Source organism: Mastigoproctus giganteus, chromosome 14 (assembly GCF_048544385.1).
Source record: "Mastigoproctus giganteus isolate SK-2022 chromosome 14, ASM4854438v1, whole genome shotgun sequence".
Taxonomy (NCBI): domain Eukaryota; kingdom Metazoa; phylum Arthropoda; class Arachnida; order Uropygi; family Thelyphonidae; genus Mastigoproctus; species Mastigoproctus giganteus.
The window spans coordinates 88,815,644-88,841,160 of NC_143588.1; the positions used below are offsets into that span (position 1 = coordinate 88,815,644).

Consider the following 25,517-nt stretch of genomic DNA (forward strand, 5'->3'; position numbering starts at 1 on the left):
TTCATCTTAGACTTGTATTCAATATTCCTAAGGCAATCGCATGTCTATTTGCTGACTGGGATGGACATTGCAACACTGTCTCATGCTCGACATTCTCAGAGGTGTAAACTGTATGCGTAGTCCTGACAAATAAAGTGTTTACACTATCACCAGTGCAAAAAGCTTCAACCCACCTTAATATTGTGTTCCAAGAGGGAATTCGGCCATGTCTCGATACATTAAACTGAAGTCAAAACCTTCTTTGTGTCTGCACAACAGATTTTGTTGTGAAATTAGTTTCTACTGCAAACATGCAATGGTTCACTGGCCAGTTATCCCTGATTGGTGAACTGCTTGATTACACAACTCTAGTCACGTAGCTATCTCTCACCTCATACTACCCCAACACTCCCTCTGCAGTGCACTGAAAGACATCCAAACCTACTGTCCTCACCCTGTACAACTGTTGTGAGCTTTAGTGTAGGCATAAAATGATGCTGAAGATTTGGATCAAGCCAAATGCAACATACTACATTTATTTTGAACAGCCTCAGTACATTTATTGAAAAACCAAAATAAATAATGGGACTTTAGAGTGGAATGTAGAATAAAAATGTAGAAGTTCCATTCTTATCAGCTAAAAACAAACAGCTACAGTTACATTATTATTACATTATATTATTATTACTATCCATATAGTGCAAGGAAGCCTGAGGATTATGCTGCACCAGCTAAAAAAAATTTCCAAGTTACCCTGAGAGAGAAAGAAAGAGTAGAATAATGGTATCCAGCTCAGGGCCCTAGGTGTGCCAAGCCCATACTCACCAGATGTGAGCCCCTGGGGTTAAATTTTGAGCAGCAGGTAAAAAAAATTTTGCCTGTTCTGAAGAATCACAGTTCCAGTCAGTCGGTATGCCAGTTTGATGGCACTGTATTTTTTTTTTTTTTTTTTTTTTTTTTTTTTGTGGTACATAAAAACAAAGATGATGTTCTCTATCACCTGGAAATGGTTTCAGGTTTGTATTATGTACCATATTCACATGATCATGTTTTAGCTTTGTAAAAGGTTTGTGGACACTATATTTAGATCTGGGCTATTGGCAAAGAAGTACAAACAAAAAATGTTAAACCTATAGAGGTTAATTATTGCACCACATTGCTGAAGTTAATTTTATTTCTTAAGTAAACAACTTAAGAAATTAACCTTAAGTAAACAACTTAACATTAATTTTTCTTTAAAACAACTGTAATTTATATCTGTGGAAATGGCTTAATTTTACATATCTGGTTAATTCATTGCATTTTACATTTTTATTTTTATTAGATAAGAAAAGCTGATTTTAACAATGATCCTTATGTTAGAGAATTTGGACTCTCAATAAGCAACACAATGATGGAAGTCCGTGGAAGAATACTTCCTCCTCCTAAACTCCAATATGGCGGCAGAGTAAGTATCCCTTAAAAACAGCAAAAATTTTTTGTTCATAATTTTGCTTTTATAGATTTCTAGTTGTGACAAATAAAATTTTTCTTTTATTTTCAGTATTTACCTATTTATATAAATAAGCCTTTTTTAAAAATATTGAAATTTAAGTTTATATTTAGAGAATAGCTTTTTATTGTAACTTATCATTTGGACAGCCCACCCCCTGTTATATGCACCTTCACAAAAAAAAATGTAATTTGAAAATGAAATGCACTAGACAATTCTTATGGGTTTTGGTAATTAACTATATAGTATCGGTGTAAATACGCCATAGTTAACCCATAAATTTGAACTACATAAGTAGTGTTGAAGGCATCGTTTTAATTGTATCTCATATTGTGGTTGCCTTCAATGCTACTTATGTAGTTCAAATTTATGGGTTAACTATGGTGTATTTACACCAATACTATATAGTTAATTATCAAAACCCATAAGAATTATGCCTAGTGCATTTCATTTTCAAATTACATTTTTATGAACACCCTTTGGCATCTCTCATATTGTGGATATAACTTCGCAACCGTGATGGCATGTTGTATTACCTTACAGGGTACCTGCCCGCCCACTGGTGATGAAGCCCAATAGCTTTGAAATGATCGTCTGGGTGGTGGTATCCTCTGAAAATAAATAACAGCAGTCTTCTCTACTAGAGAAGCGTTATTTATTTGAATTAGTGCAATACCGCTATCTCGTTGTGAAGGCAATCACAATATGAGATACAATTAAAACGATGGCTTCTACGCTACTTACCTAGTTCAAATTTATGGGTTAACTATGGTGTATTTACACCGATACTATAGAGTTAAAAAAACAAAAAAAATATACTATTTTCTGGGAATGTGGAAATTCAGTGGAGCTACATGGTCAGAATATTAACTATCTTATCTAGATGAAAAAAAATATACAGTAAACCCCCACTATTCGCGGGTGTTACGTTCCTGAGAAATGCCACAAATACTGAGTTATGGCACCCATAGTAATAAAAGGGTTCCGTTCCCAAGTATGAAATATATAACAAAAACTAATCTAAAATTTTGTCTGTATGTATTATATGTATTTATCTACATAATATGACCATGTACATAGACAAACGTAGACAGTACATAGTGAAATACAAGCATAAGGCATCGAAATGAAAATAAGAAACAATTTAATATTAAATGTAATATTTATTAGAAATTTTAAACAAACCTTTCAAAAACATATCAAGAACATGGGTTGCTGGGTGAAAAATAACTCTTAATCGAAGTTTGTATTGCAAGAGTAATTGTTCTAGGTCTTGTTTAACCTTGATGCTTCTTTCCAAATTAGGATCTGTTTCCACTAGCTTTTCCAAAAGTTGTGTATGGAGAGGCTAAAGATTTCCTTTAATGATTTGCTATTTAATTCTAGTCTAACAACGTCAAGATCTTTCTCCTCAGGATCATTTTGGTTTTCATTTGACCTTGTTACTAATTCATCCAATTCTTCTATTGTAAGTTCATCTGCTCAATAAGTTCCTGAATGTCTTTTGCATTGATGTTTTCAAAGCCCCCGCCTTCTATTCCCTGTGCAATTTCTACAATATTGGCAACCAGTTTGTTATAACATGTTATAATATTTCCAACTTTGACTTACAGTTAAGTCCGACTCCCTTTCCATTTTTCAATTAACTGTATTTTTATCCCCTTTCCCAAACCGTAATTTTCAAACTCACTTGAAAATTGTCCCCCACTGAAAGAAACTAATAATTTCCATAATTTCTACTCAATTGAAACTCTCAATATACATAAACAGAAGTATATTCTTTGATTTCCTACCTTTAGCGCTCAGCAAAAACTATAAATTCACTCAAAAACAGCAAAAATGTACGATCACATTTCAATTTATTAAATTTTGATGTTGGCAAAACAAGATCCAAGCTTTGAAAATAAAACGCATTACAGCATTAGTTCAAAAATTTGCACGTCAGCTCGGCGCCTCTGGCTAAAACGAATCAACACACGCAGAGAGATAATTGACTGGTCAAGCTTACGTCATTAGCATTACCAAGGTGATCCAAGGAGAAAATAAAAAAGTAAACAACTTTCGTGGAAAACAAACAGTTGAGCATCATTACTTGTGAACACTAATTTGCATGCTCTCTCACAACAGTTGCTTTACTGCTTTTCGTAATTGTTGTACGAAAGAATTGCAACGAATTGGTTTTGAAGAACAAAAATATCTTTCTTTTCTTCAGAATGTATTGTATCTACTAACAAAAAAAATCAAGGAAATTCATCTATTGGAAGCGGAAACGGAAGGAAAATAAAAACTGTCTTAAAACTGATCACTACAATGCGCATTTCATAAAAAAAAAAAAGTTCACCTTATTGTAATTGTTTTTAGAGGACTAAATCGGAACAGCAGTTTCATGGATGTATATTTGATCTGCTTGCGAATTTTCAAGAAAATATTTCTATTCATAGCTGCGTTCTAAACTTCGAAAACTGATGTCGAAGGAACTTTGCCTTCATCTCACCTGGTGTGCAAACAAAAAAAAAAAAAAAAAAATGCGCTCGAGTAACAGATTGTTTTCACAATCTGTTACTTCGATATTTCCTTGATATGCATTTGATACCATCAAAAATTTGAGGGAAAAATTGAATTTTCATTATCACACATGCCCGAAAAATTCACCATCAAGTGTCATATGATTGCTTGCTTGAATTTCATTCTGAGCTGCAAATGTAATTTCACTTCTCTTGTGCTGACAGAGTAGCTGTTTGCCGAATGAAGGAAAACAGGGTTCATTTTCATGAAATTTTCAGGTCCTTTCATTCACCTGGGGGGGAAAAGCTCCTTAGGGGAGAGAGTTCGCCTTTCTAGTCTGATCCTAATGGAAAGAGACAGAGAGAACAAAATAAAAATACTCTTTTGATTGGGGGGGGGGGGGGAGGCCAGGAGATTGTCAAAGGTCCACAAATGTAACTTTCACATCAGAGATGCTGAAATTCTAGCAAGTCAGTTTCATCGCGGATTTGAAAATTCTGTCTGTTTATTGCATCAGTTTCACAACAGATGCCAAAGTTCTAATAAGTCAGCATCATCGTAGGATGCCTAAGTTCGGATTAGTCCGATTTTTGTCCGGTGTGCATTTGATAAAAAAAACCCTCTTTGCTTTACTGTAATTGTTTTACGGAACAATATTTTGCAATAATCCCTCTGGAAATAGCCAGTAAACTGCATTATACGTTTCAAACATCACTGTATATCTTGTCCTTGAATACAAATGACTACAGTTACTTTCCTTTGAGTGACTGCCTTGTACAGATGTTTTATTGTGGACACTTCCTTCCAGTCAGTAAAATCATTAGTAGTCGTCCTTTATTATACCTATGAAGTAATTCGTTTATGTTGGGGGAAACGGTTTTTGCTCCTAATTGATGTAGCACTTTCGAATTTCGCGAAGTGGATTATTTGAACACAGCATACATTAGGAGGTCAGTAAAAGAGTTGATAATTGGTGCCATTGGTGGGCAGCATTCCGACAAACAAATTTTCTGTTTATACTCCGGGACGACCCCGGTCAGAGGAGATCCCAAAATAGAGAGCGAATACAAGAAACCGCACCGCATTTATCAGTCACCGGCTTGATTGCGTGAAATTGCACTCTGCCTAAAACCACAGTAAAACAAGAGAAGTGATGGGAGAAAATCTATTTTTCAGCGGGGTTTATATCTTTTTATTGCAGCTCAGAACAGCATTATGGCCGTGGATAGCGAATTTATTTGTCTACTGTACTAAAACTGAATTTCTCCCTTTGGGATGACATCAAAGCGTAACAAGCAAATATCTTCTAACAATACTTTTTGAGCAGCCAGTGATTCGTAATCTGTTAGCTTTGTATTGTTAGAAATATTGCAGTTTTGTGAACAATACACATTTCAAGAAACAACCCATTATTCTTAGCGAATATATATATATATATATATATATATATATTTTTTTTTTTTTTTCCCCTTGGGCGTTTTCGAAGTGGCGATTTCACCAGTTTATAACTCAGCTATAAATAGAAATATTTTCTTGAAATTCCGTTATAAGATCAAATATACATCCAGGAAACTGCTGTTCACTAAAAACAATTACAATAAACCAAACTTTTTTTTTTTTTTTTTTTATCAAATGCACATTGCAATGTTATCGGTTTTACACCAGTTTTTCTCGTTTCTAAAAGATGAATTTCCCTGATTTTCTGTTAGTAGGCGAACTACACATTGAAGAAAGGAAATATCTTTTCGCCTTTCAAAAAAGTTGTTGCTACTGTTTCGCTTATTGCTTCTTATGTCAACTAACAGTTTAGCTCCCGACTGGGTTATGTTTATTTTCCTTCTCGATGTGACGTAACCACCGTTGGCACTCTCTCGATGTAGCTGTATCTAGGAAGTTTCTCCCCTAACTCTTTAACGGTTTTTCTCACGGCTCACTCCACGAAAACAATTTCGCTCTGTAAACAGAAACTCCCGCTCCAAAACAAACAAACGAATCAAGTATCGTGTTTCATAAGCCATAGGTTAATTAGGGTGGGTTTAGAAAAATAACAGAAAAAGGCCTTAAAAAAATACACACTGTCACATTTTTGTCATTTGCTTGAAATTCAATAGAAATGTTTGAAAATTGAAGTGGGAAAATTGAAGAAAACAGTTCTGGCTTCACCTATAGCGAATTTCAGCTGTGTCCATAGAGTAAAATTATAGAATTTATTAGTTGACCTTTGAACTGGGTCCACCAGACCTCAGGATACAAAAATATGGTTAACTTTCCACCTCTCGCACAAAGCTATCATAAACCACTCTTTAAAAAGTATAGTTGTTACCATGCTTTTTTATTGGATTTCCAGTAAACTGGAAGGTGACCTTTATTCTTTTCCTTCAAAGCACGTGGATTCTGCAATTTATACATTTGCATCGGTTTGATCATGTGTCCACTAGTGTTTGCACAAAACAAAAGAGTAAGCCTATCTTTGGAAGTTTTGAATCCAGGAGCAGATTTTTCACTTTGTCTTAAGGTTCTGGCTGGCATTCTCTTCCAAATCCAGTTTCATCTGTATTGAACACCTGTTCAAGGAACATATCCTTTGTCCGTAATTAATTTATTTTAGTTCAGTCGGGGAACTTTCTGCAGCCACGAAATCCGCTGATGCAGACTCGCCTACAAGTTTCACGTTATGAATGAAGATCATATCGATTTTTAAATCTTTCAAACAAGCCTTTGCTAGCTAAAAAACTTATCCTGCCAGTGCTATCACCAGTTTTGCTAAAGTGTTGATAAAGGTGTTTTGCCCTTTCACAAATGATGTGTGAACTTAATGGGATTTTATTTTGAGTTCGGTCTTCTGTCCACAGATTTAAAGCCTTTTCCATTTTTTCTAATTTAATCACGAGTTACAGAGCAAATTTTTGAAGCAATTAAGCGCATTTTCACGGACACTACGGCAGATTTTTCCTTCCGATTTCTTGATTGATCGTACCATTAACTCATTGATTTTATAATGTTTTGCCACTGACGAGACACTTTCACAATTAGAAATTTTGTCTAATAAATCAGTTTTACTCGCTAATGTCATCACCTTTGATCTTTTCACAGTTCCCTTGTTATTCATAGCCATATTTTTGTAGGGTTAGAAAAGAACTTATCCAAAATAAAGCCACTTTCTTTTAACCGTTAACCTGCTTGAAAAAGTCTTTACACCAACACACTGCAAAACGGTAGATTTTTCACTTTTGTAAACATATCAATTAAAAGCAAGCGACAAAACCTTCCATGACAAACGCATTACATATACTGAACAAGGATTAACGGTAAACATCTGCGCTTGTGATTTTGTAGAATAGAATAGATCTCTGTGGATTGGGCAAGATGATTTTAGCCACACAGTTTTTTTTTTTTTTATGGCGGAAAATGTTCACGGCGCTTTAAAATTCACATTTTTTAGGTTTAAATCAGCAACCATGAATAGTGGGGGTTTACTGTATATGGGTAGTTTTCGACTTTATGAGTTAATTCGTTCCTAGTGTGCACTGTGAAGTGGGAATTTATATCCCATAGACAATGTTAAAAATAGGGGTTACGTTATCAACAACGAAATTAGTTAGCTAATTAGTTTGTTTAAACAATGATTGATTTATCTAAATAAATGAAAACGTATCCTGTAAAATAAGCGAATTATAATAATAGAGAAATGATTTATGACTTACAAATGTTAATAATGCACACACTCGTTGATCACTCATTATTGGCTCGGCACTCGTTGGTTTGTTGCACAAGGAGTCGTCTTCAGAAATGCTTCAAGAGGCGTTTATTTCCAAGATAATTTTCTCTTTTCTTTATAAATTTCAATAGCATGCATAAGCATTTTTTGGTAAAGATTCAATATCGGGTACAGCCACCAAAACAGGCACCCGCACAAATCAAGAACTGACCAAAATGTGATTACGCAAACATAATCAGCCAATCAGAGTTAAGTTACTTTATTTTTTTTAAAAAATTTAATTTTTATTATTTTTTTACTTTTTTTCCTGGGGGCTACTGCCCCCAGACCCCCGTCTGTGTGGGAGCTCCAGCCCCCATACCCCCGGAATTATTTAGCCGAGAACAATACCAATAAACAATAGTTAATTTTTTTAAATTTTTCGGTTTCATATTGGGTTTCGTAACCCAAAAAAACCTCAGCGTGCCTTGTGTTGCCAGTGCCGGTAGGTACATCTCACGGTTAACACGACTGAGCGGGGTTCGGCCCCCTCACCCACTAGTTTTATTTCACCTTTAAATTCAGATAAGTATGATTTTTTTTTTTAAAATTACGAATGTAATTAAGAAAGACCAATGATTAAATTGGCACCACGTGACATCAAAACACCGCAAGTAACAAGAGGGGGAAAGTGGCCACGTCACTTTCATCAGTCGACATTTCAAAATTAATTTTTTTTTTTTCTGGGGGCTCTGCCCCCAGACCCCCGTTTCAGTGAGGGTTCGGCCCCCTCACCCACTAGTTTAATTTCACCTTTAAATTCGGATAAGTATGATTTTTTTTTTTTAATTACGAATGTAATTAAGACCGATGATTACACCGCAACCACGTGATATCAAAACACCACAAGTAACAGGTGTGGCACCCGTGTCAGTTGTGATCGTCTAGACGTAAGTTGACTCCGCCCACTGGGTGGAGCCGGCTGCCTTCATTCACGGCCCTTCTGAGCCGTTCTCATTGGCTGTACCCGATACTGAATCTCGACCCATTTTTTAATAGAACGCACAAATTTCAGCTAACACGATTTGGGTGTGTGGAGTAACAAGTTTGCGAAGCTTTAAAAAAAAGAGTAATGAAGAGAAGTTTCAGAAAATTTATTTGTTTTATATATGATTGAAGATTTCAGTAAACGGGAAACACATTTCACAATATAATGTAAGAACCGATACAATTCCAGCTATCGGTATTTTCGCAAATGCAAGAAGATTGAGTTTACTACACGTTTATAATTTCTTGCAGTAAGAGAAAAGTCCAATAAACTGGAAAGTGCAAATTGTTTTTATTGTTTTATGGTCGTGACCTCCAGAAATGTGCTTTAGAAGAATATCACAAAGACGTTTAAAATTGATTCTTATAACGGAACATATGATAACGATGATGCATTTTAATGATTTGAATTGGTAACTAATATAATTTACAAACCATGCTCACGACCTTTTATATGGCCTTAAGGTCATGCTTGTGACTTTAAAAATTACATTTTAGAGAGATAAATAGCTTAGTTATACAGTGAAAATTTCAATTTCTGAGATCTTGAAACGAATTACCAAAAAAACTATTTTTTTTTTTTTTTTTATGTGAACCCCAAACACGAGAGGTATTAGAACCTATAGTACTTAGTACCGTGCTTGGGTTGGAGGTTGAGAAGACGAAAGAAGATATTTGTTGACATTGGGCTTGAACTTCTGTAGATTGTAATTTTCAGGAAATACATATGAAGGAAGGTTGTTCCAGAAAACGGCAGTTGAATGAATAAATGAGGAAGACGAAAAGTTGGTTCTGTGGGTTTGAAGTTGGACAGTAAATAGATGTTGGCTGGTGGCGGCATGTGTTCGGACTGTTTTGAAAGAGAGAGCAGGAATTATTATAGAAGCCAATTCAGAAGAACAGTGCCCATGGAAGTATCTGTAGAAGAGGCATGCAGCAGAAACAGTGTGTCTATGAGAAAGCGAGTGGAGAGACTCTGTTAGAGATGAATCATTAATTATCCTAACTGCCCTCTTCTGAATGGAATCAAGAAGCCTGAGAGAGGTTTTGGGGGCACCACCCCAGATGTGGGAACAATATTCCACAGCCGGGCGGATTTGCGATTTATACAGAGTGAGCAGCTGTTTGGAAGAAAAGTAACGCAGAGAGCGATAGAGAAAACCAAGTTTTTTAGACGCAGAGGAAGCAATATTTGTAATGTGCTTGTGCCAAGAGAGATTAGAAGTCAGGGTAATCCCCAAAAGAGAGATATCATTTTGCCTAGAAATCGGAGTGCACTAAAGATAAGCATAGGAGCAGAAGAATCCTTTTTTGCGAGATATAAGACAAGACTGAGTTTTAGAAGAGTTGAAATCAACTAAGTTGTCTTTGCCCCACTGGAGAATTACCTGAAGATTGGCATTTAAGGAATTGGTAGCAGATTTTCGAGAAGTTGAAGCTGATAGAGCAGAACAAGGTTTCTCAAAATGGAAAGTTGAATGTAATGTGCTATCATCGGCAAAACTATGGATAGGATTTCCAGTCCATGGAAGAAGGTCATTGATATAGAAGAGGAAAAGAGTGGGGGAAAGAACTGAACCTTGGAGGACACCGGCATTAGTGGAGAGGTTAGAAGACAGAGAGCCATCTACCATCACCCTCAGTGAGCGATCAGAGAGAAAACTGGATAACCAATTACTAAAAACAGTTGGCAGACCATAAGATGGAAGCTTGTTTAGAAGACCTTTATGCCGAACACGATCAAAAGCCTTTGAGATGTCAGGAGCAACTACTTGTGTTTCACCGAACCTTTCCATTGAATTAGTCCATAAATTGGTAACATAAGCCAGAATATCACCAGTGGATCGAAACTGACGGAATCCATACCGGTGATCGTTGATCAGACGGAAGGTTTCTAGGTAGTTTAAGAGTTGGTGGTTAATTGATTTCTCCATTACTTTAGAAAGAGTAGAAGTAATTGCAATGGGACGATAATTGGATGGGAGGGATTTGTCACCTTTTTAGGAACTGGCTTGATATGAGCAAATTTCCAATCAGAAGGAAAAACACCTTTGGAATAAGAAACTGAAAAAAGATGGCAAAGAATAGGAGTAAGTTCAGGAGCACAGGTTTTGAGAACAAGTGGAGAAATACCATCAGGACCTGGAGCTTTCTTAGCATCAAGATTCATCAAAATCCTTCTGATATCCTTTTGACGGAAGACCACAGGAGGCATTGAATGGAGTGTGTTGGGAATGGTGGGAAGTGTTTTACCAAGATCATTAATACATGAGCTGGAAGAAAAATGGGATGCAAGTAGGTCAGCTTTATCCTTGGCTTAAGTGACAACAGAACCATCTGGTTTGGACAGAGGTGGGAGCAGAGATTGGCAAAAGTTGCGGCCAATAGCTTTGGCAAGAGACCAGAATGCTCGGCTACCATTAGGGCAAGAAGCAAGTTTTCTACTCTTAGCCTGTTCAAACTCTAGTTTGGACTGATTAATAACTGCTTTACAATTGTTGCGAGCTTTGGTGTAAGCAGAAAATGAAACTGAAAAATTAGAAACAAGACAATTACGATATGCAACATTCTTCTCTTGGACAGCCTTAGCACATTTATTGGAAAACCAAGGTTTAGATAAAGGACGAGATTTTAAAGTGGAGTGTAGGATAAAGGATTCCATTCATGCAGGAATAATTTCACTGACACGATCTGAGCAAACGTTGACATCAGAAATTTTGAAACAGTAATCCGACCAAGGAAAAGAAGAAAAGAAGTCTCGCAGGTCATCCCATTTTGCATTCTTGTTATGCCAAACAACACGAGGTTGGGAATAGCCATGAGATAAAGGGTCCATTGGAGAAGAGACAATCACCAAGTTGTGATCTGAAGTGCCTAAAGGACCTCTCACTTCGACCGTGTACTTAGAAGGGTTGTTTGTGAGAAAAAGATCAAGCATGTTGGCTGTATGGTTAGGATTGTCCGGTATTCTCGTAGGTAAATGAACAATCTGTGCAAGATCATTAGTAATTGCAAAAGCCTCAGCATCTCAATCTGCTGGGTCGGTGTGACTAGAAAACGGAAGCCAGCTGGAGTTGTGAACATTAAAATCACCAAGGAAAATTACCTCACTGTTAGGAAAGTTGGACTGGAGAAAGTCAAGTTGCAAAGAGAAGAAGTCAAAGAACTCCAAGTAATTAGTGGAGTTGGGAGAACGGTAGAAACAACAGATGAATTTGACACAATGAGGTAGAGAGATTTTAAGCCAGAGATCAAAGGGAGGAGATTCCAAATTGCCAAGTCTCTGACAGGGAATATCAGAACGGACGTATGCACAAGTACCACCTTTGAGGCGAAAGGAATCATACAGCGAATAATTTGGGCATCTGAGATGAGCAGTAGTTGAATCAACCGATAACTGACATTCTGTCAGAAAAAGTACATGGGATTTGGCAGACTGCAGGTGGAAATGGACATTGTTGAGATTAGAATTGAGGCCACGTATATTTGTGAAATGAATTAGGAAGTCCTTGGGAGGTTTAGATCTTTTCGCAGATAAGCTTGCTCTATTAGTTTGACAATTCATATTGTATTCAATAGTGAGAAAAAGTGGGTGGGACATGCTGTATGAAGTAATGAAATTTTTGGATATGGCGTACACGTGGTAAGAATATACCCAGATCATTGACATAACGTGGCCTCGACAATGCTCCCCGCATACACACTACATGTGTTATTTGCAGGGCTCCCACTCACAAATTTTAAAAAAACTTAGATTGCAACTTAAATAAACCCAAAAAAAACCTAGTTTTCATCATATAGTATAGCAACACAAATAAGATAAAACTTACCATGCAAAAATATCTTTTATTTAATTGTAATCAGAATTTTCATCCCATTCAGTTCCCTCCACATTTATTTTTTGAAGTTCTTTCATTTTTTTCAAACGTTCTTCGTATCTTTTATGACAAGTTCCTTGTATGACTTCTTTTACCAATTCTGATTTAGGTTTCCATGTATAGCAATTTTGATTAGATCCATTTATCGCCTGTTTTGCCATTAGCCAATTTTTCACAGTTTCTGTGTTTGTGGCTTTTGATTTTATATGGTTTACTTGGGAGAAGATTCTTTCTACGCTTGCCGAAGAGTGAGGTAAAATAGTTAGACTGGTCATAAAGTTAGATAAAATCTCATATTTAGAATTATTTACGTAACAGATACCAAAACTCAGGGATGGTTTTGTAAGAGAAATCTAAATCTGGATTTAAACAAAATGATCTCCATTCATCATCTAGAAGATCTGGTTTGTCTTCAGAATGGAAAATTGAGGATGGCGAATTGGCACGATCATGTATCACTGCTGGGTCAAGAACATTGAGACTGGCGATAATTCCATCATCATTTAGAGGAAATCTTTTTCTGATTTCTATACAAAGTTCAACAAGAAATTTTAAACAATCATTTTTAAACCTGCTTTCACTGTCACCAAGTGGTGTTGAATTTAATAAGGCCATACAACGGCCTCCCAAATATATTTTATTCAGAGGCTTATGATTTATTGCATTGCTTGGATCAATTTCAACCAGCTTGCATGAAGTAATGACTTCTTTTATGAAAAAACTAAGAATATTTTTATACTCAATTGAAACCACTGAATGAAGTAAGTGCAATCTGAAATGCTCAGATTGAAATTCAATATTCAGGCAGTTTATTTTCTCCAGTACATATCCTAAAAACAACAACATATGCTTAGTTCCTTTGGTGATCATAGTATTGTAAATATTCCCTGCAACATCGATTTTGTCAATTTTTGATTGAGACTGAAAATAAAGAACTAACGCATCCCACTGCTCAATAATAATTTTTATTACATTGCCACAGGATAACCAACGTGTTTGTGCTAATTTGGGGATTTTATGCTTAGCAGTATCTACAACATCTTGAATCATTTTGAACTTGTTTAATCTTTTACTACTACGGGAAAAATAACAAGAGATATCTTTTATAAATATTTCTAGATATGATGGTAGTACCTTGACTGAATGACTAGCACATAATGCAAAAGAATGGCAAACACATCCCATTATAAATACTGATGGTACATCCTTTTTTAGCAATGACTGGAACCCACTCTTAGTACCCATCATAGTTCTAAAGCCAACGAGATTACTTATTTGAATGTTTTTTCTATGAAAAGATCTTTTACAGCTTGATAAAGCCCTTCTGAAGTACCATTTTCGACACAAACAGTGTCAAGTAACATATCTACAACATCAAGTTTTTGAATATCAAAATATCTAACAACAACAGCTAGAACTAGCGATAAAGATAAATCTGTACTTTCATCTATTATCATTGAAAACTTGTTGTTTCTGCATATGTTAGAAATGTATATTTTTTCATGATAGGCTATGTCATCTTGTATAAGATAAGGGACTTTAGTCGCCTTCATCTGAACTTGTTTTGCAATATTGCTATCATGAAATGCTTTCTTACATGCTTCTATAAGGTGATCACATTGCACAAATGGAATATTATGCTCAGAAATGAGTGCAGCAATTGTTAACTCTGCCTTTGCTACTTCTTCATTCTCCATAGGTTTACGTTTTTGAAGAACGTGTCTAACGTTGAACATGTCTTAGCAATATTTGCACTTTTTTTTATGTTTAACTGTATTTTTATGCGCTAGTAACATCGATTTATTGGCATTCTTTAATTTCATTTCACAACAAATACAGTAAGACGCACCTTTTTCATTACTGTCTTCTTTCAACCAATCCTTTAATTCCGGATCTTCTAACCATTCATTTCTAAAATTTTGAGTATACCACCATTTACTCATCTTTCTTTGTGGGGAAGCAGTTTCAGACATTGTGGGCAATTTGTGGGTATGACTAATTAGCAGTTAACTTATTTAAAATGTTCTATAAAATAAAAAATAAATCACTAATCCATTAACATAAAATAGAAATAGTCACTACAATTTAAATTTATTATATCACTGTATGTAGTTCAAAGTATTTTATTATTTTCTGCGGGCTCCAGGGTTTCCCCTATCCGCCGCTGAAGAGTAACTGTACATTATTTACAATTTGTGGTTTTACAAAACATCTTGATCCAGCATCTTCACAGGAATGATTACAAACATACTGTATAACCTTAACACTTGCAACTAAGTTATTACAATTTGTTGAAGGCACCAATTTCTATATTAACCTTCACAACTTATACAACCACACAGATAGTTAGGACCTACCAGTTTGGTTACTGAGGCCTGATATATATCTTACAATTTATACAATTTATGATTTACAATTTATACAATGTAAGATTTACAATTTATACAATGTAAGATTTACAATTTATACAATTTAAGATTTACAATTTATGTACCTTTTCACAAGCCGAAGTCCCAGGACACCGTCCATCCAACAGTGATCCTGACACATCGACTTATATATTCTGAACGCTAATATTGCCTTCCGGCAATAAATACAAATACATTTCCTCATCAGAGGTCTTGTATCAATACGATTAATACCGAGGAGGCAACTATATACAGTGGTAGTACACTTATTACATTACATAATTATTCTCAACCGGCAAGTCCTTTCCTTCTGCGGAAAGCCCTTAGTACATGCATAAATGTAAAAATCACACCAAATAATGTAATAATACCACGAACAATCACGAAAGACTGTGCAGTAAAGACCGCCTTCCGCCTGCTCAATAGGCTGCGCATACATGTTAGTAACACGATCATGTATGCTTACATGTATGAACATGTAAGCATAATTTCATAGTGTAGAACCCTGCGAAAACTTTGAAATCTTTTTACGTTTGTAGTATTTTGTACAAGCACTTGAGATATTACAAATTATGATCAGTATTGTTAGAATATAAAATTAAGAAAATTGTAAACTGTTATTAAATATATTAAATTTTATTGTATTTACAAGAAATAAAAATAAATTTTGACTTAAAATTAAAAATTACCGAAAAAACCCAGATAATGAGATATTTTTGTGAAAAAAACCTATCAACCCAGATGACAATCAAAAAACCCAGATCTGGGTGGAAAAACCCAGGAGTGGGAGCCCTGGTTATTTGGTTCACATTACGATATTTTAACGATACAATGGTGTCCCTGGGACTGATTAATATCGTAAAGCGGAGTAGACTGTATTGTATAGCTATGCACGTGGTTTGGAATGAGTTATTTAAAAACTCATAAACCCGGGAACTCGTAAAGCGAGAACTGCCTATACAGTGATTGGCTAGTTTATTAGGCCTCAAACTAATTGCAAGCAGACCTTTAACCTCCAGAACATCCTCAGATTGCTGGAGCATGGACTCAGTAAGGTTCCCAAAGTGGTCTACCCGGAACTTTGTCGACAAGGACAATTGCATTTGGCAGTTTCCTAAGATTGGACAGTAGCAGATCCCTGCCACAAACAGCTTATTCCACCTCATCCCACAGATGCTCAATCTGTGGGATCTAGTGACTGGGCAGGCCAGTGAAGTAGGGTAAAGTTATCATATTTCTGGAACCATTTCTAAACAGTCTTATCCTGCTAGTAGCAACTGTTACCAAATGGATAAATTGTGAGTGAAGGGATGCAACTGGTCATCAACAATGTTCAAGTATGTTGTGACATTCAGACATTGGGGCCAAATACCAAACATTCCAGTATTCATTTGTTTCCTGTACAACATCCTTACTAGGAAAGTTGACATTTGCTTCTCACTTGTCATTACTGTATTGCTTGCTTTCAGCATACTGCTCCCTTGCAGTGTATTTCCCTTATTTATTTGTGTGTTATCAGTGGTGTAATTGCTCCTCCATAACCTCAGTTGATGGCCATGTTCCTCCATTATTGGAGCACCCAAGCTTGAGATGTGATACCACTATCATACATTATTTTACATTATTCCAGTCATCCAAAGAAATTGTGGACAGAAATACAAAATCGTGGCACAGCTTTTTTTAGTGATGTACTTTCTATCTAGTAAGCTGTCACCATTCTTAATACAAAGATGTTTATTGCTGCATCTTGAGAACTGATGAAGTGGTTCCCCCCCCCACCACCCAGTATAGGACTTCCTAATTGAAGCTGTTAATCAAATGTTAAAGATATTAAAGTTTAACAAAGTCCAGTGTAATACTTGAGTTGGTCACCCCCCATAATATTCTAAACACCTCCAAAGGGCTCTCACCAAATGTGAACTATTCATGATGACTGAAGAGAAAATGACCAAAGAACTTAATAATAATTAAAGAAAAAGAAGATGCATGTAAGTGAATTATGACAAAAAAGATGACTGCCTCATTCTGGATTTTAGTACTCTGGATCTCCCACTCAGTTAAAACCAGTTACTTGGGTAGTCAATAAACTTCCTTAGACTGAAAGATATAGTTTACATTCCAAATCCTGTGAGTGCCAGAAGTATATGGTTATTCCCAGATTATGTGACAAAGATTCGTGTCCTATTTATGGTTCTAAAGAACATACTCGAGCAGACAGTACAACTTCTCCCATTTGCCTTAACTATACAGGAAGCCATCCAGCATTTTCTAAAGCATGTGATCTTTGGAAAATCATAGGAAAAAATCAAAAAATATAAAATTGAACATATAAAGTCAACTATCCCGAGACACAAAACAAATTATATTAAACATGCCTAACTGCTGACGTGCATCATTCACTTGAAACTGTCACTCAACTGCACCCCAGACAGATGTCTCAATCAGACCAAACACTTCTTTTATTAAATAGGCCAACCTGTGGTGGCAATCTGCAAAAAACACATTAAATAAAGAAAAGGATCACACTGTAGTTTTGTGAAGGGTAGGTATTATGCCCTGACATGACCACTCAGTCACAGGATTTGGTTGGTTATTTTATTTTTTTTTTTTTAGGAGCATTAGCAAGTAAGGCCATATTGCTCCAGGGATATGCGGTGGTCATTCCTTGACATTTCCGCATCCTCCGTATTTGGTGGGTTCGGTCACAGTTTTTAGAATTATTTTGAGAGTTTTGAACCACAGTCCACTTAAGCATGTGCATTACAACATTATCATGCTTCACTCAGTTACATCGGACCAACATGCTGTCAGGTCTTACCTCATGAACCTTGTTTATTAATATGATAAGATCATAGAGCATTTAGATGCTGGAAACAATTTCCATATTTTTCATCAAGATTTTATTAAAGCTGTTTGATTCACTTCCTCCTGAGAGGCTACTGTACAAACTTCATTGTGCTGGTATTACTGGGAAGATCCTCAAATGGATAAGGGCCTGGCTAAGTGTAAAGAAACAGAGAATGGTAATTAATGGGCAATTTTTTATATTGGACTTAATGTAGCAAGTGGGATCCAACACCGAACCTCAGGTTTCGGTGTTGGACCCCATCTTGTTTCTGATTTTCCTCAATGATATTGTGGGATATTCAGGGAAGAACTATCAATGTTTGCTGGTGATTTAAAGATGGATATCATGACTAACAATTGGGAACAAGTTATTCTGCTTCAGAATGACTTAGATCAGTTACACATATCATATGGAGACTGAAGTTTAATCTGGCTAAATTTAAAATTTTGCGTTTGGGGAAAAGAAATCCAGTGATTGCAGATAACCTAGGGGTCATGGAATTAGAGGTTTAGGGGTTGTGATATAAGCAGATATGAAGCTATCCTTGAAGCATAAGGAATAAACAGGAAGGCTCAGGGCATACTATCAATGATGAACCTTCTCTATCAGAGAAGGATCTTATTATTTCACATGAGGTCTCATCATATGTGATGAGACCTCGTGTGGAATAATGTATTCAGATCTGGAGGCTGCATCAAAATAAGTGCTAGGGAGGGTCCAAAGAAGACCACCTAGCTTGGCTGGGAGTGCTATGTTACACTCCATAAGTGTAACATCGTAGAAGCTGTAAATACAGAATCTTTAGTCTAGGTATTCTAAGGGTGATTTGATAGAAATATTTAAGACCTAATACATACATATATATACATTGTTTCCATTTTAATATTAAAATAATGACATTACAAAGTTGATCATTGGTTTTAAACTACTTAAAAATATTTAATGATCTACACATGCTCATTTGTAAAATTTTTTTCACATATTAGCTGGAGAGCTAAAGGCTAGTTATTCAGATTTTATCTGAATTGAAATAAGAGTTTGGGTACAAATGAAATCTATTTTTATTTAAATGAAAACAAGTCCTCTCCTAAGATGTTCTTACTAAACTTAACATAGAAAGGCCATACATTAAATTAAACTGAAGACATTTAAATTATTATTCAAATATAGAATACCATTAGTGTGCTTTTCAAATTTAGAAAGTCTGACTATAATATAGAGTTCAAGTTGATTTCTCCAAATTCTTTTACTTTTATTCAAGCCCGTGTATTCTGATATTATAAGTAACTTTTAAGCTGTATTGTGAAACATGTTAGTATTGAAAAACAAATCTATATACAGGTTGTCTCAAAAATATTGGTACAAACATTTAGGGGAGGTAGGTAACATCTAACGGAATGCGAATCTCATAGGAACCCATAACCGGAAACGTCACGGGAAAGTAGTAGCAGGGGCACAAGAAGCAGAAATGACACAAGACAGTAATTAGTGGCAAACATTTATTTGACATAATATTAACAATGGAGTACAAGATGGATGCAGTTCATGATGTTACAACAGATGCTGGAAGGTTTCACCATGAGACGTGATGCATGTGTGACAATGACGCAGCACGGATTGGCGGACACGGTCGAACACACCTAGAGTTTCTTTGACAGTAGCAGCAGCGCAGACAAGTCTCGCCACGAAATCCATTTCCGTCTCCACAGGCGATTCATACATGATAGATTTGAGAGCCCCCCACAGAAAGAAATCAAGGCTCGATAAATCAGGTGAGCGTGGGGGCCAGGCAATGGGTCCACCCCGGCCAATCCATTGATGCCCAAAACGCCTGTTGAAATGGTCACAAACACACCTTCCATAATGGGCAGGCGCCCCCGTCATGTTGAAACCAAATGTTGCATCTCACATTTGCTGGAACATCAAGTAACCCTGGTAGAACTTGTTCAAGAAAGATCCAATATTTAGCGGAATTCGTGCGGGATGGTAATAGGTATGGGCCGACTAAGCAGTCACCGACAATACCTGCTCACACATTTATTGCGAAGCGATGTTGTGCTGCATGGGGGTGCACACCGTGTGGGTTGTTGTGTGCCCACACATGAGCATTGTGCTGATTGAATAAGCCTTCCCGAGTGAAATAAGCCTCATCCGTTAACAAAACATAGGCTGGAAAATTCATGTCTTGAACACTTTCTTGGAGAAACCACTGCGCAAAAGCCACACATGCAGGATGATCTTGGGAGAGCAGTAACTGAACCCTTTGGAGATGAAAGGGGTGTTAGGAATCATCGTGCCAGACACGCTGTACACTGCAACTAGACACTCCTAAGGCAGAGGCAAGGCACGTGTGCTGGTAGTAGGATTATTCTGGACAGCATTCAACACACTTTCTTCCATGGCGGGAGTTCACATCAAGTATGGTCTGCCCACCCTACTCCTATTACCTCTAAATGACCCATAATCGCACAAATTTTGATGCACACACGCAAACAAGTGGTGGTCTGGTACTTGTCTGTCTGGGAAGCGTTATCCATAAATTCGTTGAGTGGCTTGTCCATTGCCCTCTGCTAATCCATACTCTAGGTGCATGTCTGACAGCTCACAGTTCGTATATCGATGCATGCTCTTTGTGTGGCGACTACTGCTTGAATGAGTAAACCAGAAATTTTCTCTCTAGCGAACTGATGAACAGCACCGTCTACTGACTTACGGTGACGTTTCCGGTTATGGGTTCCTATGCGATTCACATTCCTTTAGATGTTACCTACCTCCCCTAAAAGTTTGTACCAAAATTTTTGAGACACCCTGTATGTGTATATATATATATATATAAATATGTAATATGTAATTTTTCACTAGACAAAGCAGCAGGCTATCCCCAATCAGGGAGTGTGGGATATGAGAGGTAAACAGTTTCATACAGGAGTGGAAATTCGTGTATGGGCCATTGCATGCTTTGCTCCTCAGCGAACATGTCGAGAAGACGCTCTCAGGTAAGGATCCATTTTATAAAAGTAAATTTTGCAAGAAAAAAAAATTATATATATATATATATATATATATATATATATATATTCATCCAGTCCCCTTCAGTTTTTAAATATAGTACCATGCTGCTAAAAATCCTAAGTAATATGGTGTTCCTTATACATTTAGTGGTTTTTAATTACTTTAATGTAAAGTTGACCACATTTGTTATATTAGCCACTTTTTATTAAACTATCAACTTCCACAACAGATGGAAGTTTGTTCCAATAATCAACCACCCATTGGCCAAAAGCAAACTTCTGAAACAGTCCTTCCTCACTTTGAATTTGTGCCCCCTCATGTGTGCGGTCTTAGCAGAGGAAAAATCCCATTAGCATTGAGCTTGTTCAATCCATTCAAAGCCTTAAAGACCTCAATCAGATCACCTCACAGGTGTCCAGTCTCCAGATGCTACAATTTGCAGAACTGAAGCCTTTCTTGGTAAGAGCACTCCTTTGTTCTGCTCACCAATATCGTTGCCCTTCTGTTGTGCAACTCCACATCCTTCCGAAAATGAGGCCTCCAGACTTGTATGCAATACTCAAGATGTGGCCTGACCATTGCTTTATACCAGCCCCGGGCAAACTATGGCCTGCCAATTTTAATTGTATTTTTGAAAAAAGTTTACTTATTTTATGCCTTTTGCGATGCCTTTTTGAAAAATAAATTTGTATATGTAATACATTATAGAATTTGTCGACTTGTAAATTGTTTTATAATCTCTGTATTGTTCAAATTGAGATAGAATTTGAAATTGTGTGCGAACCGGAGCGAGCCAACGGGCGCTTTTATAACGGTATAATTTGCGATTATAAACTAACTGCGGGAAACTACCATAACAGACAGCCAGTGATGACGACAACAACTTTGCTGCGGTGGCGAAATAGGACTGCTGACCGGCCGTAGTTCCAATCTGTTTTCTCTGACGGTCATCCCACAGTTAGTTTTTTTGCATTATCGTCAGTTATCATCTTGGTGCCAGTAGCGATAAAAATAATATTTTCGCCCTTTTAAAAATAAATAAAAAACAAAAAATTCAACAAGAGCATCGTGTCTTCAATAAAGAGTGGAACACAAAATATGTTTTTGCTAACATAAATAACAAGACTATTTGTCTCATTTGCTGGGAGAGTGTCTCAGTATTGAAAGAGTACAATATTAAAAGACATTTCACTACTAAACATTCCGAATATGGTGCCAATTTAACTCTGGAAGCGAGAAAGAAACTGCTAATGGATTGATTCAAAATTTATCTAGACAACAAAATGTGTTTACATGGCTAACTAAGGAAAAAGAAACTCTACTGTAGAGGCAAGTTTTGTTATTTCTCATATAATTGCAAAAAGCAACAAGCCTTTATCTGATGGAGACTATATTAAAGAATGTAGTAGTGGTAGTAGTGGCATTTGATGCAAGAAAGCAAGTGTTATGAGCTTATGCAGCATCAGCCAAAAAAAAAAAAAAAAATCACACCATTCCCTCCAAATGCCTGTCCAGTTCCGCCTTAAATTTATTCAACCTATCAACTTCCACAACGACAGATGGAAGTTTGTTCCAGCAATTAACCACCCGCTGGCTAAAGGCAAATTTCCGCACATCTATTCTACATCTGTCCTTTCTTAATTTGAATTTATGCCCCCTTAGATTTGTAATCTGAACAAGTGGAAGGATCCCATCAGAATTCAGCGTGCTGAACCCATTCAAGGCCTTATACACCTCAATCAGATCACCGCGCAGGTGCCTAGTCTCCAGCCACTGCAATTTGCAGAACTTAAGCCCCTCTTGATAAGAGGATCCCTTCATTCCCCTCACCAATCTTGTTGCCCTTCTCTCTACACGGTCAAGTAAATCTACATCCTTCCTAAAATGAGGCCTCCAGACCTGTACGCAGTACTCAAGGCGTGGCCTGACCATTGCCTTATACAGAGGGATAATCACCTCCTTCTCCCTGCTAGCAAAATTCCTATATATCATTGACAAAACCCCATGACCTGCTCTCGCCGCCTGTCTGCATTGCTCAGAAAACTTCATATCTGCCTGCACAATTACTCCCAGGTCTTTTTCATTTTCTACCACCTTAAGTGTAGTACCACACAGTTGGTACGTTTCTCTGGGGTTACTTCTACCCATATGCAGTACTTTGCATTTGTCAAGGTTAAACTTCAGTTGCCACTTCTTAGCCCATCTGCCCAAATTATCCAGATCCTGTTGCAGTAGCACACTGCCATTACTATCATTAACAACCCTGCCAACCTTTGTATCATCTGCAAACTTCAACATTAAGCCTGATATACCTTCATCAATATCATTGATAAATATACAAAACAGCAGTGGACCTAACACCGAACCCTGTGGGACTCCACTAATAACATTAGTCCAAGAAGAGCAGCACCCATTGATTACCACCCTCTGTCTTCTCGCACTTACCCATCCTTTTATCCATTGTAGCAACTTACCCTTAATACCATTCTGCTCCAATTTGTACAATAGTCTTCCATGCGCAACAGTGTCAAAAGCTTTCCTGAAATCCAAATATATGATATCAAAATTATTTTTTGCATCCAGTTCCTTTGTAACCACATCATAATATCTATCAAATTTGTCAGACAAGACTTTCCCTTAACAAACCCATGCTGTGTCTGAATTATTGTTGCAGTCTTGTCTAGATGATCTTGCAATGCATCTTTAACCAGTGACTCCATTATTTTACCCGGAACAGAAGTTAAACTAACTGGTCTGTAATTACTCGTGTCGCCCTTCGATCCCCCTTTGTGAATTGGGGATACATTTACACATCTCCAGTCTGTGGGAACCTCCCCTGAGTCCAAGGATGCTCTCATAATTATGGCTAAGGGTTTGCTTAGTTGCTTTGCCGCCTCCTTTAATATAACTGGATAGATCCCATCCACCCCAGGTTCTTTTCTTACGTTTAACTTCAACAATTTCTCTTCCACTTTGCTCTCAGTTATTCCAAAATCATTAAGTATCCTGCTACAATTTGATAACCTTCTGCCATTTTCAAACCTTAATAATTCCTCATGTGTGAATGTAGATGCAAAATACTCATTCAGTTTGTTTGCTATCTGAGCAGGATCATCAACAGTCGAACCATCGATGTCAAGTGGACCAATCAGATTCATCCCCTTCCTTTTAGAGTTTATATAAGTAAAGAAATCCTTGCTGTTTTTCTTAGCATCTGTTGCCAAGGATTTCTCGTAATTTGCCTTCGCCTGCCGAACCTCCTTTGTGACCTGATTACAGATTAACTTATATCTGCCATAGGCTTCTGAGTCGCTTGATAATTTATATGCATCCCATGCATTTTTCTTCTCTGTTACGAGTCTCATTAGTTCATTTGACAACCATTTAGGCCTAAACCCTGAACAATATTTCTTAAAGGTATGAAACTTTTAGTAGCTTCCACGATTAATTCCTGAAATGCTTCCCACTTAGAATTTACTGTTGGTAACATCGTCAGTTGATCCCACTGTACAGAATTTAAAAACTGTTGGAGACCACTGTACTCGCCTTTACATAAGCAAAAACCCTTTCCTTTACCCTTTCCATAGCTTAATTAATACTACTGTAATACATACAGTGTATACTATTTGATATTTCTGTTCGCTGACATTTGTGGGGGGGGTTGTAAAATTGAAAACAGTAAAAAAAGATAAGCAATCAATAACAAAGAACACGGCACACACAAATTGAAGCTAATATGATACATTTTAGTGAGATATGGAGTATCAAGTTTATGAAACTTAAAAAAATAGGAATAAAGAGAAGATTCTGAAAATTTTTTTTTGACATGATTGAAGAATTCATAGAAGGGGAAACACATTTCACCATAATAACGCAAAAACCCACAAAATTCCAGCTATCAGTATTATCACAAATGCAATAAGATAGTTTGCTATCTGTTAATAATAGATTGCACTAATAGAAAAGCCCAGTAAACTGGAAACTGCAAATTGTTTGTATTGTTTTATGGTAGTGACCTCCAGAAATGTACTTTTGAAAAATATTACAAAGGCATTCAAAATTGATTCTTATACATATAACCAAACATATGATAACAGTGAAAGTGTAGTGCATTTTAATAATTTGAATTGGTTTTTTTGAAATTTGATTATATAAAAAGCGGCTGATTCTACTAATTAGTGATCACATTATTATTATTATTATCATCATCATTAGCCATATGGTGCAAGGAAGCCTGAGGCTTTTGCTGCACCAGCCAAAAAAAATTCGAGTTACCTTGAGAGAGAGAGAGAGAGAGAGAGAGAGAGAGAGAGAGAGAGAGAGAGAGAGAGAGAGATGATATCCAGTTCAGAACACTGGGTGTGCCAAGCCCCCCATAATCACCAGATGTTGAGCCCCTGGGGTTATAAAATACGCGTGTATTTCGCCTTTTAATAATTTTTTGTGAGAAATTCAAACGATTTTAAATAATCCTATTAAAAGTTGATTTGAAATAAGAAAAGTGGAAAAATAAACTATTTTGAAAATTTATAAATAATATAAAAATAGAGGTGAAAAATATATTTAAAATCGATTTAAAAATTGAGATTTTTAAAATGTACAGTAGTTCATATGGAAAAAAAAAAAAAATAGGTCCACATGGACTGGTTCT

General features: G+C 36.5%; 1 protein-coding gene across 1 annotated transcript in view; it reads left to right on the plus strand.

The window, feature by feature from the left end:
- Positions 1–25,517, plus strand: part of LOC150075329 (protein argonaute-2-like) — a 384,361-nt gene that overhangs the window by 255,820 nt on the left and 103,024 nt on the right. The window contains exons 11-12 of the mRNA XM_090388732.1: positions 1,304–1,426; positions 20,717–20,850. Coding sequence (XP_090244858.1) covers positions 1,304–1,426; positions 20,717–20,850 — 257 coding nt within the window. The remainder of the gene's footprint in view (positions 1–1,303; positions 1,427–20,716; positions 20,851–25,517) is intronic.